A 16,218-nucleotide genomic window follows, 5' to 3' on the forward strand; every position below is an offset into this window, starting at 1 on the left:
ATTTTCTTTCTCACTCTGCAAACAGATCTCTGCCCTGACTTGGAGCTTTCTTGAGAATAAAATTCTCTTTGATTTGGTCACATAATCAGAAAGATGAGATATGTCTTTCTGAGACATAAGTCTTTCTGAGACATTTAATGACATTAATATATGTCATTAAAACGAGCATTTCTAATTCCATTGTGCCCCTGTTTCAGATATTTGAGAATTGAGAGGTACCTGTACATTTCTTGGTATTTTGAGATGATTAACTGAATAAATTGCTATTTTATTCAACAGGTGGGTTTTCAGAAAAGACATACGAATGGAGCTCAGAAGAGGAGGAGCCGGTGAAAAAGGCAGGACCAGTCCAAGTCCTCATCGTCAAAGATGACCATTCGTTTGAGTTAGATGAAACGGCACTGAATCGGATCCTTCTCTCAGAGGCTGTCAGGGACAAGGAGGTTGTTGCCGTATCTGTGGCTGGAGCCTTTAGAAAAGGAAAATCATTCCTGATGGACTTTATGTTGAGATACATGTACAACCAGGTGCGTAAGATTGCTTTAAAATGTTTTCTTGTTTCTGTGCTCTTGTCCCGTTGTGTTTGTATTTAGTAGTGTTCAGTATTTCCACTTGCATTATCCTATATGCTGCGGTAGAACCATTCCACCTGCAGTGCTTTGGGTACCAAACTCCATTGGCCACTTTTCTCTGAGGCCACTTTGCCACATTTCCCTTAGAATATAGCTTATTTTTTTATTCTTTTAGAAAGAGACACAGCATAGTGATATGATCATAAACTTTACATGTTAGAGTGTTTAAAATGTGTCACATAACTTTTATCATAACTTTTTTATGATAATTATTTTCTCCCCAACATTTATTATGACAAATTTCAAGCATGCAGCAAAGTTAAAAAGAATTTTACAGTGAAGACCTCAGTGTGAACTACCTAGATTTTACCATGAACATTAATATTCTTGTGTTATCACATGTGTCTCCAGTTCTTCTTCCCTCCTTACACCCATCACCGCTTCTGATTTTTTTATCCATTTCAAAGTAAACTGCTGACATTGGCACACTTCTTCATAAATATTTTAATCTGTATCGTTATCATATATTTCAGTTGTTTTCTTTTGTTGTAAAATCTACATTACAGTTACATGCATAAATCTTAGGTGTACATTTGCTTATTATGATTATTTTTTGAAAATGCTTATGCCTGCATGGCCACAAGTTCTATCAAGTATATCTTGCTGTTACCCCAGAAAGTTCTCTCTTCTCTTTTCCCGCTTGATTCTCATCTTACCCCACCCCCAGAGGCAATCAACAGTGTCATAACATTTGAGACGACAATGTGGCTCAGAAATGAAACTTTAAGGGACCTAGGATAAACCAAAAGCAGAAGGATAACAGAGTCCAGGAACATAAGGTTGGGAATGGAGAGCATACCTATATATTATTTTCTACCCTTTTCCCCATAGCAATTCTCTTGCACATATGGCTGTGGAGGCAGAAGGGACACACTACCCACAGCAACTTTGTGTTATTTACTTATACCATAATTATTCATTTGGGATTGATCTTTTATAGTTAGGGTATTTTTGAGTAGTTTCGTGAAGTTCACTTTAATATCTTCTATCTCTAGCTTCAGTTCAAGCAAATCAAGAATAGAACTACCAAAATACTTCAGGCTTTGAAACCAAACAGAACTCTTCGACATTAGTATGCTACTTAACATGGGTGGGAAAATTAAGTGAACAAAATTAGTTTCCATTCTTTGGGATTATACAGTTTTAGGCATATTCATAGTTTAAACTGTGAAATAAACATTAAAATTAAATGCTCAATAACATTTGTCATGTTGCTTGTGTTAAATAGCACTTGCCAGATTAAAGTGTAACAGATTGCTTATGTTTTTGTTTTTCTGCAACACTATTAGGTGCCTCTCCTCTTGCTGTTCACTCCCTCCTCCCCCAATACCGAAGTGTTTGTATGTATCATTATTGTGTATATCCTGACATAATATCCTTTCTCCTATCTTTATTTCTTTGCTTCTAGAATGCTCTCCCCAAATTTGCTCTCCTGGAAAATTCCCAAACATCCTTCAAATTTTAGCACAAACACCACCTCTCCTGTTAAGTCTTACCTGACCGAGAGTTAGTTATTTCTTTTCCTGTGCTTCTATTTATGCCTAATATACATGGCAACATAAGAGTTTGTTAACATGTCTGTCTTTTTTAAAATTAGGTTGTAAGCTTTCTCTGGTCTGGAATGATATCTATGTATTCCCAGGACCTAGAATAAAATGTAGCAGATACGGCTCCTCTGTAATAATATTCTAGATAAATAAAGTAATCGTATCAATGCAGTAGATGTGACTATGTTGTTTCCTTTTGACTATAGTTGGAGAGAGCTACAAACCGGAATTGATGTGTGGGAAAAACTACACCACATATCCCGTTCCATATCACAGACTTTCTTAATTTATAGGAATCAGTCGACTGGGTTGGAGATTACAATGAACCATTGACTGGTTTTTCATGGAGAGGTGGGTCTGAAAGAGAGACCACAGGAATCCAAATATGGAGTGAAGTCTTCCTTATCAATAAACCTGATGGCAAGAAGGTATGATGCAAACTTCGTAAAGAAAACTGAGTCTCACTTGCAAGAGTTACCACTTTTCAAGATCCTCAAAATGACCTTCTGAAAACTAGGTTCGGCAATTTGACATGAAAATTAAAAGGGAAGTGGGTTGCGTGTTCCTGTTTCCCTTTCTGTTGATCAAGGTGGAAAAATCATAGGGACAATAGGACAGCAGTTCAGCAAGCTAACATCTATATTTTGTTTCAGTATCGTTTCTGTTATGTTGGAATACCAATGAAAATTAATCATTATAGTATCAGCTAATTAATATTTTTAGTTTCTGTGGCATTCATGGCATATATAAAAAATTACTTATTAAGTATTCATTGATAATTGTTTGCTTTAGTTCTTATGGTGTTAAATTTGTAGTAACCCTAATACTGCACCTGTCCTATAAAATATCAATGCTGTGCTCTACTTGCCTGTAGGTTGCAGTGCTATTGATGGATACTCAGGGAACCTTTGATAGTCAGTCAACTCTGAGAGATTCGGCCACAGTATTTGCGCTTAGCACAATGATCAGCTCAATACAGGTATGGAATAAAATGAATCCATTTTGATGGCTGTTTCTTTAAAACTTATGAACATATGTGTTCCTACATACATGTGGTAGTTAAGACAAACAACAGAAATGGTAAATATATTATTTGGCTCAATTATCATACAAGTTATTGTGATTTCTATAAAAGTAGAATTGTTTTGGTTACTGTCATCTAATTTCTGTTCAGTTTTCAAACTCTATGGTCAGAAAAATTTGTATTGGGGCGCCTGGGTGGCACAGCGGTTAAGCGTCTGCCTTCTGCTCAGGGCGTGATCCCGGCGTTCTGGGATCGAGCCCCACATCAGGCTCCTCCGCTATGAGCCTGCTTCTTCCTCTCCCACTCCCCCTGCTTGTGTTCCCTCTCTGGCTGGCTGTCTCTATCTCTGTCAAATAAATAAATAAAATCTTTAAAAAAAAAAAGAAAAATTTGTATTATCTTATTGATAATTTTTTTCTGTTTAAAGCCTACAATCACTCAATATTATTAAGTCTTATGACGTATGCAAATAGATACATTAAAACTACCTATTATAAGTTACATTTATGGAAACAAGATTTATAAATGAGTTTTTTTTTAAGATTTTATTTATTAATTTGACAGAGAGAAACAGCCAGCGAGAGGGAACGCAAGCAGAGGAAGTGAGAGAGGAAGAAGCAGGCTCCCAGAGGAGGAGTCTGATGTGGGGCTCGATCCCAGAACTCTGGGATCACGCCCTGAGCCGAAGGCAGACGCTCAATGACTGCGCCACCCAGCCGCCCCAAATGAGATTTTTTTTTCCATAGCCAGTAGAAACATTTCTAAGTATGAAAACATATGCTTTCCCAGCTTCTTTTTTTTTTTAGAAGGAGAGAGAGCACGTGTGTGATGTGGGGGGTTGTCTCGGAGGGGAGGGACAGGGGAAGAGGGAGAGAGAATCCCAAGCAGGTTCCGCATGCGGGGCTCAATCTCACAATCTGAGATCATGACCTGAGCCAGAATCAAGAGGCAGATGCTTAACTAACTGAGGCACCCAGGCGGGGTTTTTTGTTTTTTGTTTTTTAAGATGCTTTCCCAACTTTTTAAAACATTTAATATACATTTAGATAAGTAAATGTCTTACAAAAATTTTTATCTTTGTGGCACCTGGGTGGCTCCATTGGTTGAGCCTCCCGCTCTTGATTTTGGCTCAGGTCATGATCTCAGGGTCCTGGGATCAAGCCCCACATTGGGCTCTATGCTTAGTGTGGGGTCTGCTTGGGATTCTCTCTCTCCCTCTTCCTCTGCCCATCCCCCTGCTTCTGTGCTCTCTAAATAAATAAATAAAATCTTTAAAATTTTTTTTGTATCTTCCCTTCCTTTTTTCTTTCTTTGTCTTTTTTCAAGTATTGTTTTTGAAGTTATTGTAGGCTTTACAAATGGTCCTGAAAGTCCTTGGAGAGTTTTACTATAGCCATAGAACATATAGCATGAGAGATTTTAAAACAGTGTTTAGATATTTTCTATTCATAAGAAAGAGCAAGAAACAGATGGTTAAAAAGAGGTAAGATAGTTTAAGAGGTAGGGAAGGCAAAGTGGTCGGGGTAAATAAGTTAAGGCTGGAATTATAAGTGAGCAGAGAAAGCGTTGTTCATAATCAGCGGTATAAACAAGCCAATTAAAACAGGATTGACTTTGCCTTTTTAATATTTTTTATTTATATTTTACCTGAAAAGATTGAATATTTTCACTGAAAAATCTAAGTCCCTAGTAATGACTTTTTATTATCTGAGAAAAAATCTGTTATTTAAATAAGAACACAAAGTATGTTGTTTGTGTCAATATATAAACATATAAACATCCTTTTTTTTGAAGTTACCCCTCAAAATAAAAGAGAATGTCATCTTAGTGCTGTGATCTGTTCATGAAGCAGGAATGCATATGTGTAGAGATATGAGCCTGATATTTGGAACCTAACTTCAATGTGGTAGAACTGTCTATAGGCTTAACTAAATTAATCAATTATGAAAAGGTGAACATAAGTTTTCAAGACAAAATTTTATGGATGGGTTATTTAGATCGGGATTGCTATTATTTTGGTATGCTTGTAAGAATGATTATTTTAGTGACTAATTGTTTAGTTAGGTTCATAAATAATTTTAATATTCTGTCTCCAGGACAAGTGGCTGTGGTATTTCTGGAACAATTTTATGATCATTGTACGTTGTCTGTTGTCTTTCAAGCCTTCTTTATTACTCTCTCAAGGTCTTATAAATACCATTATATAAGAATACACTTAAGAGAGTTTGATTTTGTGAACATTGATATTTATAAAAGTAAAAAATGACTAAGTGCTTCGGAGGATGTTAATTATTTTCTCATTTTATCTTTACTTCTTAATCAAGGTATATAACTTATCCCAGAACGTCCAGGAGGATGACCTTCAGCACCTCCAGGTAACAATGTGTATACTTTTTTTTTTTTTTTTACATATCTGGTCATCTTTTGAGGATGTATAGATTTTGTTGGGCCTTCCTCTACTTGGAAAACTTAATTCAGAAAGATTTAGAAACATAATCAAATAGAGGTTGTCCTATTTCCAGGTTTCTTGTTTCAGCCCTGTATAGTTACGTTCTTTCTAATTCAGTTTTCAAATTTCTTTGTTACTCTAAAGCTACTTGCAATTGGCCCTATATATGTGAATATATATGGCAGATGAGAGAAAAGAATCTCTGGTTTAAAAATGACCCAAAATGTGAATTTGATCCAGTCATAAAATAAATAACTCACAGAGGTGAGAAGTACACCATGGGGATACAGTCATTAACACTGTGATGTTGTGTGGTGACAGGTGGTGGGCACACTGAAGGTGAACACACATAATGCGTAGAATTACCAAATCGCATGGTGCACACCTGAAACTATAACATCGTATGTCAGCTGTGCTTGAATAATATGTTTTGAAAACCTTTCTGTTCTATATGCTGCCCTCAGAGTATTGTTACAGCAAAAATGCAGAGAAAAAAACCTGAAGTTGAAGTCTTACGGTCAGAGATTTAATAATTATTAGTATGATATCAGTTGTATGCCAGACTTTTTTCCTATGGACTACTTTATACCTAAAAACTATGAGGGACTACCTGATGATAATTCGTAAAATTCTCTTTTAGATCTGAAAGAGTGACACCTAATTTATCCTTCATATTTTACAGATGAGGTAAATTTGGCTGAAAGTAGTAAATGACTTGCCTAAACTCATGTGGCTAATTAGTGGTATTTCTAGTGGGACTAGAAATCTGGGTATCTCCTGGGCTCAGTGCTCCTTCCACTTTCCAAGCAGCATTTAAATCTCAAATATGTAAAAGATGAGATTAGAGGTTTCCTTAAGAAAGTTCCCATCTCTGTAACACTCTGCTATCTTTCAATGCATGTTATTTTGTTACATAGCAAAATGTATTGTTTCTCTGATAATTTCCCTCTGCATATTTTATAGAAAATTTTGCTCTAAATAGACAATCTATCTTGGCAATAAGAGCCATGTACAAATTTAACAGACAACAAAGGCTAATAAAGCAGGGTAACCTGTGATGTTGGAAATAACATTTGGAGTTCACATCCGGCTTTATTCCCAAATATATTTCTAGTACCTCACACTGCATTTAGGACAAATAGGCAATACGCTGAATAATTGTTTCTTGTAATAAGTACGATTTACTTCTTCAGGCCTGTGTCATAACCTAGCCAACTGTTCTCCAAGCTAATGGTATGGCACTGTTCAATACCAGCTTAGGGATTTCTTAAGAAGGCTAATTTTGGACTTTGATATTGAGTAAGTAATCTTTTTCTGAGACCATTTAACATTTTTCCTGTAAACGACAACACCTCAGCCTCCTCAGAAAAGATTGTGACTTCCAATTATGTTAGTAGATGATTCTAATGTAAGTGTCTCACCCCTGGACCAGCTGCCTTTTAGACATGGTATTGCAGACTTTCACTGAATCACTCTAATCAGATGCTTAGTAATTACCCTTGGCTTCCTAGATCCTTCTGCAGGAGAGGCAGGGTGGTGCTGTGGGAGCTATCCTCGAGGGGCAGGGGCGGGAATCCTCTGTGTCAGTTCGTCCCAGCTCTGAGAAGCCTCACTGGCTTGTTAGTCTTGTAGAAGAAGTGGCATTACTTCCGTACAGCTGGGGAAACCCCCTGGGCTGGGCTGGATGAAACACTCGTCAGAGGCCTAATCACAGTCCCCCCCTCAGGTCTTTGTTCTCTAAAACCTTACATTTCTGTCTACACAAAAATTGATACGGTACCTCTCAACTGGGAGCAATTAGAAACAAGAGAAGGTGGTATATCTGATTATATTTTTAAGCCAAATGCCTTTATGCCTTTGTAGTAATTCAGTCCATTGTGCCATTAAATTTCCTCAGGCAACAACTTTTGTAAATACGGCCAACATAGTTTATGGCTCTCTGGTCTGATCTGTGCGAGTTCTGCTTTGAAAGGTTATTTACCATGTTACTTTTTCCCCCATCTTCCCTACAAAAGAACTGTCCTACATTCTTGATATAAAGGTATTAGCCTGAAGTGGAAACTTTATTTTTAACATGTACTTTATGTCCTTAATTTTTTATTTAAAAATTACTGTAGTTCTGCTGGAGGGGAGGGGCTGGAGGGATGGGGTGACTGGGTCATGGACATAACCCAGTGTGATGTAATGAGCACTGGGTTTTATATAAGACTGATGAATCACTCTGAAACCAATAATACATTACATGTCAATTAATTGAATTTAAATTTAAAAATAAATTAAAAATTACTGTAGTTCTGCTTTATCTAATTCTTAGTTCCTTAAAATGATTATTGTAACCTTAATAATACAGTATTATGTCTTAGCGAGGAAAACAAAGAATGGAAGAGAGCACAGAAGTAGAACTTTGCTGATACTGAAGTTTTCTCTGTGGTGTGTGTGATTTTCTGTCTAGCTCTTCACCGAGTATGGCAGACTGGCGATGGAGGAAATATTCCTGAAACCATTCCAGGTAAGTGGAGGGTAAAATGATGGTAAATTCTTATTAAATTTTTCTGAAGAGTATAACCAGGTATATTGATTAATTGAGAGGGTCATATTTCTTCCTTTTTATTTCTTTCAAGAAGTACTTTGATAACTTTGCTAGCGCTATTTGATGCAAGTAAGAGATTAAAATAGGGAAATAAAAATTTAACTGTTTTTTAAATGGGAAAATGAAAAGATGAATTAAGATTTTTTGGTTCCTACAAGGCTATCATCTTTTCTCCCCCAAATCCAACCCTAGAGATCTTACAAAAACTAAAAAAAAAAAAAAAAAAAAAAAAAAAAAAAAAAAAGTGATGAATTTGTTAAACATAAAAGTTAAAAACAAACAAAATTCCTGGGAAAATAGAAGGGGTTACAAGACACAATAAAAGCTAAATGAGAATCAGAGACAGGATATTGGGTGGGGGCAAGTTTTTTGGAGGTGCTTTTTCCCTTTTTTCCTTCCTTCTTTCCTCCCTGCCTCCCTCCCCCTCCCTCTTTCTTTCTTCTTTCTTTCTTTCTCTCTTTCTTTCTTCTTTCTTTTCTTTCTCTTTCTTTCTTTCTTTCTTTCTTTCTTTCTTTCTTTCTTTCTTTCTTTCTTTCTTTCTTTCTTTCTTTCTTTCAAGTTATGTCTAAGTAATCTCTACACCGCATGTGGGACTCAAACCCACGACCCCAAAAGAACCGCATGCCCCTCCAACTGAGCCAGCCAGGTGCCCACTTTTCTCTTTCTTACACCTTGACCTGTGTGGGCCATCACTTGCTTCGTTGCACCAGGTATCAGACTAGCAACCAGCTCAGCCTCTGCTTGGAACAGCAGGGTGATGTCAGGGCAATATCTGAGCTTGTATTGAGTGGTATAAGCAGATTATTTGGCCCATTAATGCTCCCGCTGCCCCAGCCCTCTTTATATATCAAGAGCCAGGAGATTATAATTAAGTCAAAGAGCCTTGAAAACCTGGAAGAGGTGCAGATTTAACCACCAACGACTGCTCACCTAAAGCATGCCAGCTTCAGCCTAGGCTTATCAGAGGGGCTCAAGCTAAGTCTTAGACTAAATAAAACTTAGGAAGAGAGAAACAGAGTGAGAAAGAGAAAGAGAAAGAAGAGAAAGAGAAAGAAGAGAAAAGAAAAAGAGAGAGAGAAAGAAAGGGAAGGGAAGGAAATGAAAGGAAAGGAAAGAGAAAGAGAAAGAAAGAAAGAATCCACCTCCAAAAAACTTGCCCCCGCCCAGTATCCTGTCTCTGGTACTCATCTAGCTTTTGCCGTGTCTTATAACCATTCTGGTAAGTGATGTTGAGAATGGGGGAGGCTATGCATATGTAGGGGCAGGTGGTATATGGCAGATATCTGTACCTTCCTTTCACTTTTATGGTAAACCTAAAACTGTACTAGGAAAATAAAGTCTTAAAAACAAAACAAAACCATTCAAAAATGTTAAACTGAGTAAAGAGAAAATAGGCAAAGGACATATAGACAGTTCACAGAAAGGAAACCTGAATGGCTAATACATTTTTGAAAGGATGTCAAGTCTCATTGATAATCAGATAAAAATTAAAACAACAAGATACCATTTTACACTCATAGGCAAACAGTTGAACATGGGGATAATACCAAATGATAGGATTTGAGTAAAGGGGAGCACTCAGGCCCTGCTGGTCAAAGTGCGTTGGAGCAGCGACTCTGTGAAGCAGGGGACGTGTATAAGGTGCTCACGGTAGCATGGGTAGAGTGGTAGTAGCGGCAGTGGAAGGCCGCATAGGTGTCCATCCCTACAAGGACGGGTACAGAAATATGGTGAGAAGCACATTCTGGAATATTTTGCAACATCCAAAGGCAATGAACCTGTAGTCTATGGAGTAGCATGAATAGAGTGTTAAAATTCATACCAAATTAATTAGGAAAAAAGTTTGAGATTTATAACACAGTACTGTTTATGATTACTTAAAATGCTCTACATACACAAAAATAATACACGTTAGAGTAAGTGTGATTCGGAGTAGACAGTTGAATGGGAGTGGGGATCTGGGAAAAATATGAAGCAAGAAAGGGGCCTTTGCTTGGAGGGATGATGGTCTAGGGAAGGGGGTAGGGAGAGGAGTCCAGGTAGAATAAAACCGGTCCCTGCTTACAGTCTTCTCTTTGGATTATGATACCTATTAGATTCTGTTACCTTTGTTTATTTATTTTTGAAGGTTTTATTTATTTGACAGAGAGAGCACAAGCAAGGGGAGCAGCAGAGGGAGAGAGAGAAGCAGGCTCTCCTGAGCAGGGAGCCCGATGCAGGGCTCAGTCTCAGGACCCTGAGATCATGACCTGAGCAGAAGTCAGATGCTTAACTGACTGAGCCACCCAGCCGCCCCTAGATTGTTACCTTTAAAATATAATAATTTGTCAGGGTGATAGTTGAAGTATTATATAGTAATCGGGCTATTAGCTTTGATTTTTCTCTTCTCTGAAAGTTGTTACTCTCCAGATCCATTGGCATTGACTGGGAACTCCATTGTAAATTCTGGAAAGGATTTTTAAGTCTTACCAACAAATGTTACTGCTTCTTACACTTTGCCAGATACATTAAAATGAAGAGAGACTAACCCGTGCTCTGATTAGATAGATAGATAGATAGATAGATAGATAGATAGATAGATAGATAGAAGAAAGAAAGAGAGAGTGAGGGAGACACAGGGAGAGGTAGTGTTTTTGGTTAAATAATAATAATAATAATGAATAGAGACCAAACAATAGAAAAAAAACTTCAAGAAATTATCACTTGCTGGCAAACTGGTGGCATTTTGAAATGTCAGTGAAAAAAAGTTTTGACTGAATGAGTCAACAATGACTCCTAAACAAGTTGGCACTTGTAAATCAAAGTATCTGAAATTGAAATGAGAATGTCATTAAGAAGCAAAAGTGGCTTCCAAAGATATTTAATAATGTTTAAAATGTAAGCAACCAAATTCAAAACAAAAAATACTACACATCATGAAATTAAAAGGTAATATGCTAATGTATTCAGATCTCAGAATGTTCAAGATATCAGCAAATAATTCACATTTTTAAAAAACATCGTTAAGGCCAATGTTAATGAGCTTACTGCCTACAAAATAATTCACATTCAGTTAATTCATAGAGCTGTTTTTAGAGTTCATCACTTCTAACCTCTTCCTCTATCTCAGAGCAGCTTTATTTATTTGGATAAAAGTGTGGAGAAATTTTAAACATTGCTTGAGAGAGTAAGATGACAGGTAATGAAATTTAAAAAATAATTTGTACTCAAAACTAAATTTAACAAATTTATTTTTTTTAATATTTTATTTATTTATTTGACAGAGAGACAGCCAGAGAGAGGGAGCACAAGCAGGGGGAGTGGGAGAGGAAGAAGCAGGCTCCCAGCAGAAGAGCCTGATGCGGGGCTCGATCCCAGGACCCTGGGATCACACCCTGAGCCGAAGGCAGACGCTTAACCGCTGTGCCACCTAGGCGCCCCTAAATTTAACAAATTTAAAATAGAAGAATTCTTACCTCTGAAACAGTGACATTGTAAATAATGAACAAGATCTATTACAGGCAGGAAAAGTGAGGTGCCAATGAGGTGAATAGCTGAATTAACAGATTAATTTGATTCTTATCAAAAGCCAATTTATATCAAGCAAACAAAATATCTGTCGTATTTTAAAACTGTTTTTAAGAAGAGAACTAAAAGGGAAGTGAGTTCAGTTTAAAAGCAATATTGAAATGTAAAGTTTAGCCAGTGGTGTGCTGATAAATGTTTCTAACTGGCTGGCGAGGAAAGAGGAGGGGGTTCTCATTGAAAGCATTTGCTGATTTCTGAGGTATAAATACCTTCACCATGGCTGATTTCAGGCTGCCAATATGATGTCAACTGACTTGTGAAGTTCCTCAAACTTTATTTTTTTATAATACTTTTTTATTATATTATGTTAGTCACCATACAGTACATCCCTAGTTTTTGATGCAATGTTCCATGATTCATTACTTGCATATAACACCCAGTGCACCATGCAATATGTGCCCTCCTTACTACCCATCACCAGCCTATCCCAATCCCCCACCCCCCTCCCCTCTGAGGCCCTCAGTTTGTTTCTCAGAGTCCATAGTCTCTCGTGGTTCATTCCCCCTTCTGTTTACCCCCCCTTCATTCTTCCCTTCCTTCTCCTACCAATCTTCCTATTTCTTATGTTCCATAAATGAGTGAAACCGTATGATAATTGTCTTTTTCTGAAATTCCTCAAACTTTAACAACTGCTCCTTGTGAGCCCCATTTTAGCACACTTAGGAAGTAGAACCCAAGAATAAAATAACATATTTCGTTAGTTAAGACTAACAGAAAAATGTTAGATGTTTTCAGTTAGCAATAGTGAGTGTATATGGTACCATCAGAGGTAAAGGTGATCCTAGTACACAGTCGGAAGGTGCCTCAAGAGTCAGACAAGGCCGGACTGCTCTGAGGCAAGAGGATAAGCCTTGGCTACTGGCTCGGGGGATGGGCCGTAAAAGACAACGAGTCACTGATGTGTGCATGTTGTGACTTAATACCTGCTCTGGCCTAATTTTTTTATATATGTAAAAAGAAAGATTTCTGTAATTTGGAAGGTAGTAATCTGGACTCTTATAGATTCTTCTCCAACTTTTCTGCTTATGTCGTTGGTGATTTTTGCACAGAGATTCTTCAGTCTCTCTCTCTCTTTTTTTTTAAGATTTTTATTTTATTTATTTGTCTGAGAGAGAAAGAGAGCACAAGCAGGGGGAGCAGCAGGCAGGGGAAGAAGCAGACTCCCTGCCAAGCAAGGAGCCCCATGCGGGACTTGATTCCAACACCCTGGGATCATGACCCAAGACGAAGGCAGATGCTTAACCAGCCGAGCCAGCCAGGCATCCCTTCAGTCTCTTTAGAGTCGTACGCACTGTAGGTATTTTTAGCCAGTAAAGGACATTGGTTCTTCAAGTGGATTTTTTTCTTGTCGTATCTATAGGTGTCGCTATGGATAGGTTCCCAATTCCTAGAAAATAGAGGATATTTTGGTCTTATTTTTATCTGGAGGGCCACAAATTTGATTTGATTTCTACTTTGTTAACTATTCAAGCCTCTCTGAAAAATCAGCTATATATTGGAGATTTTTAAATTGACGATTTTTCATTCAAGTTTTTTTCTTCTGATTCCTATATTCTATGTTTGAGCCCATTTAAAAAAGAAAAGACAAGGTTCCCTTTACTTTAGCTATTTAGATACCCAGAAGATTGTTTGAAAATTTCCTGAACTCTATTTATAACATTTCCTATGATTGATCTTTATTTTGTTTACAACTTTGAATCTTTGACCGATTAATCTCTGAGAGAAAGTCTTCTGAAATGGACTTACCTGGTGTTTTGTCTATTTTTATTGCCCTCTAAAGTCTATTGAAATGTTTTATTTTTTTTTTATTATTATTATTATTATTATTATTATTATTATTATTATTATTTTGAAGAGCTCGGTTGTTTAAATGTTCTCCTGGTCTTTTTTTACCCTACTGCTTTTAAACATTTTTTTTCCCACCTGAGGGACTAACAATTAAGTGAACTAGTTGGAACAGGACTGATAGTTCAGGTCTGTAAGTATCTAACAAAATCCTGAATTATGCAGCAAATATCTGTCTTCTTGGGTTAAAGAAATTCCTTGAAACTCAACTCTACACCAGGGTTTGAATTCAGCTTCTGTAGAGCCATTTGGTCTAGCAATTTGGTGTTGTTTGGGGCAACATGGCTAGTCCGTTTCTGCAAAAATTCCTGCAGAAATCATTTAGGAGGTCAGGGGAAGGAGCAGAAGGGATTGAAGGGGTGAAGTGAGTGGAGAAGATAAAGCTGAAAGATGCAAGGAGGGTAAGTTTCAGAAGGTAAGAGAGTCAAATTGAGAGACGCTGTCTTGGATTCAGCATTTTGTTTTGAGTTCACTAGTTGACTAATTAAAGAGGCTAACTAATGAGTGTTTGATATTTTATCTCTTAATTTTTATAGAGCTCCCCTTAACTGCATTAGTTATTGATATTGACATGTACAACGATCACCGTAATGACCACTGTTATTCTGAATTTTTTGAAAGTCATTCATTCTTCTAAGTGCAATAATTAGGATTATAGTGCAACACAAACAGAAAGCAGACATTTTTCCAGGAGGAGGGTCCAGCTTTGATAATATACAAGCCTGTAACAAGTTGGTCAAATGTGTGTGCTCTGAAAAGCAGCTTGGTTCCTCAAGCAAGCAGAGGTCAGGACAGTGCTGTACAATCAATAATCTGATAGTCATTGATCCTGGGTTATGGACTAAGCACAGTGACTGACAAATTGACAAGATCGAGTGTCCCCTTAAAAGTTTTGTAGGGCTCCCAAGGCTAAGTTTGATTAATTACTTTTGTGTAAATTTGTTGCCAATTTAACAGACCTCCAATCATTAGTCTTTGGGGCATCTTGATTGGTTTGGAGACTTACTAAGTTTATGCCCCTATCTGTTCCTTTTAGACCACTTCCCTATGCATTCAGTGACACAGGACAATTCAAGACAAAGCAAAATACATGAGACCAGACTTTGTATGAATTGTCAAGCAAAAGAAGGCAAAGCAAGCAGCAAAAGCATAAAGAGGTTAATAGTAAAAATATTTACTGAACGGTATACCTCCAAGCCAAAAGTTCTAATAACCTTATACAAAAATTTGGTCTAATTATTTATCATAAATGAGTACTTTCCAAAACTAAAGGTTGAACTGCCCTATACAAAGACTTAGAACTGATGACCTTATATGAAGACCTATTGGGTCTTTATAACAAAAATCCTAGGATAAATGAATCAGTGACAAGAGCTCAATGAAGCAAATCAGAACTTAAATCAGATAATTGTTGAGACACATTCACCTGGAAGTAAATTTGAAGGACAAATGGAATTTTGGAACAAGGGACAAGGAGAAGTCACCTGTTAGCCCGAGAGTCATAGAGACTGCTGCCAAGTGAGGGACTTCCAGAACTGTCAAAGGATGAGACCATCACTCAAAATCTGATACAAAAACCAGAGCTGAATTTATTGCTTTATTATATAAAAGAGAGATGCTGGTGAGGCCTAGTCTCACTGAGCAAAGCAAACTAACAATTACATTTAGGGTTTGGGAATTTGTTCTGAAGTTATGTGGTTTACAGAGGCAAGAACGGGTTGATGTCTGTTTTACAGGTTTTGTTGTCGTTGTTGAATGCAACAACAGTTTTTGGTTTTTGTTGGCTATAGAGGTGAGAAAGGGTTGACATCAGCCTTAGTGAATTTTCTGGAGTGAGTCTTCCACTACTTAACTGACTTTGAAAGTATGAGGCTGTCACTGGCTGACATTCAGTGGCTGTCGATTGAAGTGAGTTTGTACTTGGATAGGGTTAAAACAAGTTCTAAACTGCGTTTTGTTGTTACCCGAAACTGAAATTAGAACTGAAATTGATTGATGAAGTGGTTAAAGACCAGTTCAGGTATTTCTGGTACAAGGCTCTAGAGCAGTTACTCTGTTCCTGGGAGTTTGGGAGTTTCTTTCACATACTTGTAATGGATGTGCTCATAAATTTAGCATTATATTGCTAATAGCGTTATTCCATGTAAGCTTTTATTCTGCCATCATCAACACATGTATTTTGTTCCATCTGTTTATAATACTAATAGCTGTTAATATGTTATCGTATCAATATGCCATAATTTGAGTAGCCATTCTCCTGTTGTCGAACATTTGGATTTTTTCTCAGTTTTTCACTATCATTCATAGTAGTGCTCCAACACTGCTTTTGAATAATTTCCTGAAGGATATAGCCCCGAAAGGGAAGTTAACGAAAGTTATGTTTTTGATGATTAAAAAAATATATGTGATCATTGGCAGGATAGGCACAGCATAGGCCCCACCATTTGCCCCGTTTGCTGACTGGAATTAATTCATTAAAAAGTATTTATGGCTCAAAATATTTTTATCTGAGCAAATTAGGATAATTTATATTTTTGATTTTTATCTCTGCCCGTATGTATGAA

General features: G+C 37.1%; 1 protein-coding gene across 2 annotated transcripts in view; it reads left to right on the forward strand.

The window, feature by feature from the left end:
- Positions 1–16,218, forward strand: part of ATL1 (atlastin GTPase 1) — a 64,988-nt gene that overhangs the window by 31,455 nt on the left and 17,315 nt on the right. For both annotated transcript variants that reach the window (XM_045798795.2, XM_045798806.2), the window contains exons 2-6: positions 280–527; positions 2,473–2,607; positions 3,054–3,158; positions 5,528–5,578; positions 8,105–8,161. In XM_045798795.2, the coding sequence (XP_045654751.1) occupies positions 280–527; positions 2,473–2,607; positions 3,054–3,158; positions 5,528–5,578; positions 8,105–8,161 (596 nt within the window). The remainder of the gene's footprint in view (positions 1–279; positions 528–2,472; positions 2,608–3,053; positions 3,159–5,527; positions 5,579–8,104; positions 8,162–16,218) is intronic.

The sequence above is a fragment of the Ursus americanus genome, chromosome 35, assembly GCF_024610735.1.
Source record: "Ursus americanus isolate L20-20 chromosome 35, mUrsAme1.1.p, whole genome shotgun sequence".
Lineage (NCBI taxonomy): Eukaryota > Metazoa > Chordata > Mammalia > Carnivora > Ursidae > Ursus > Ursus americanus.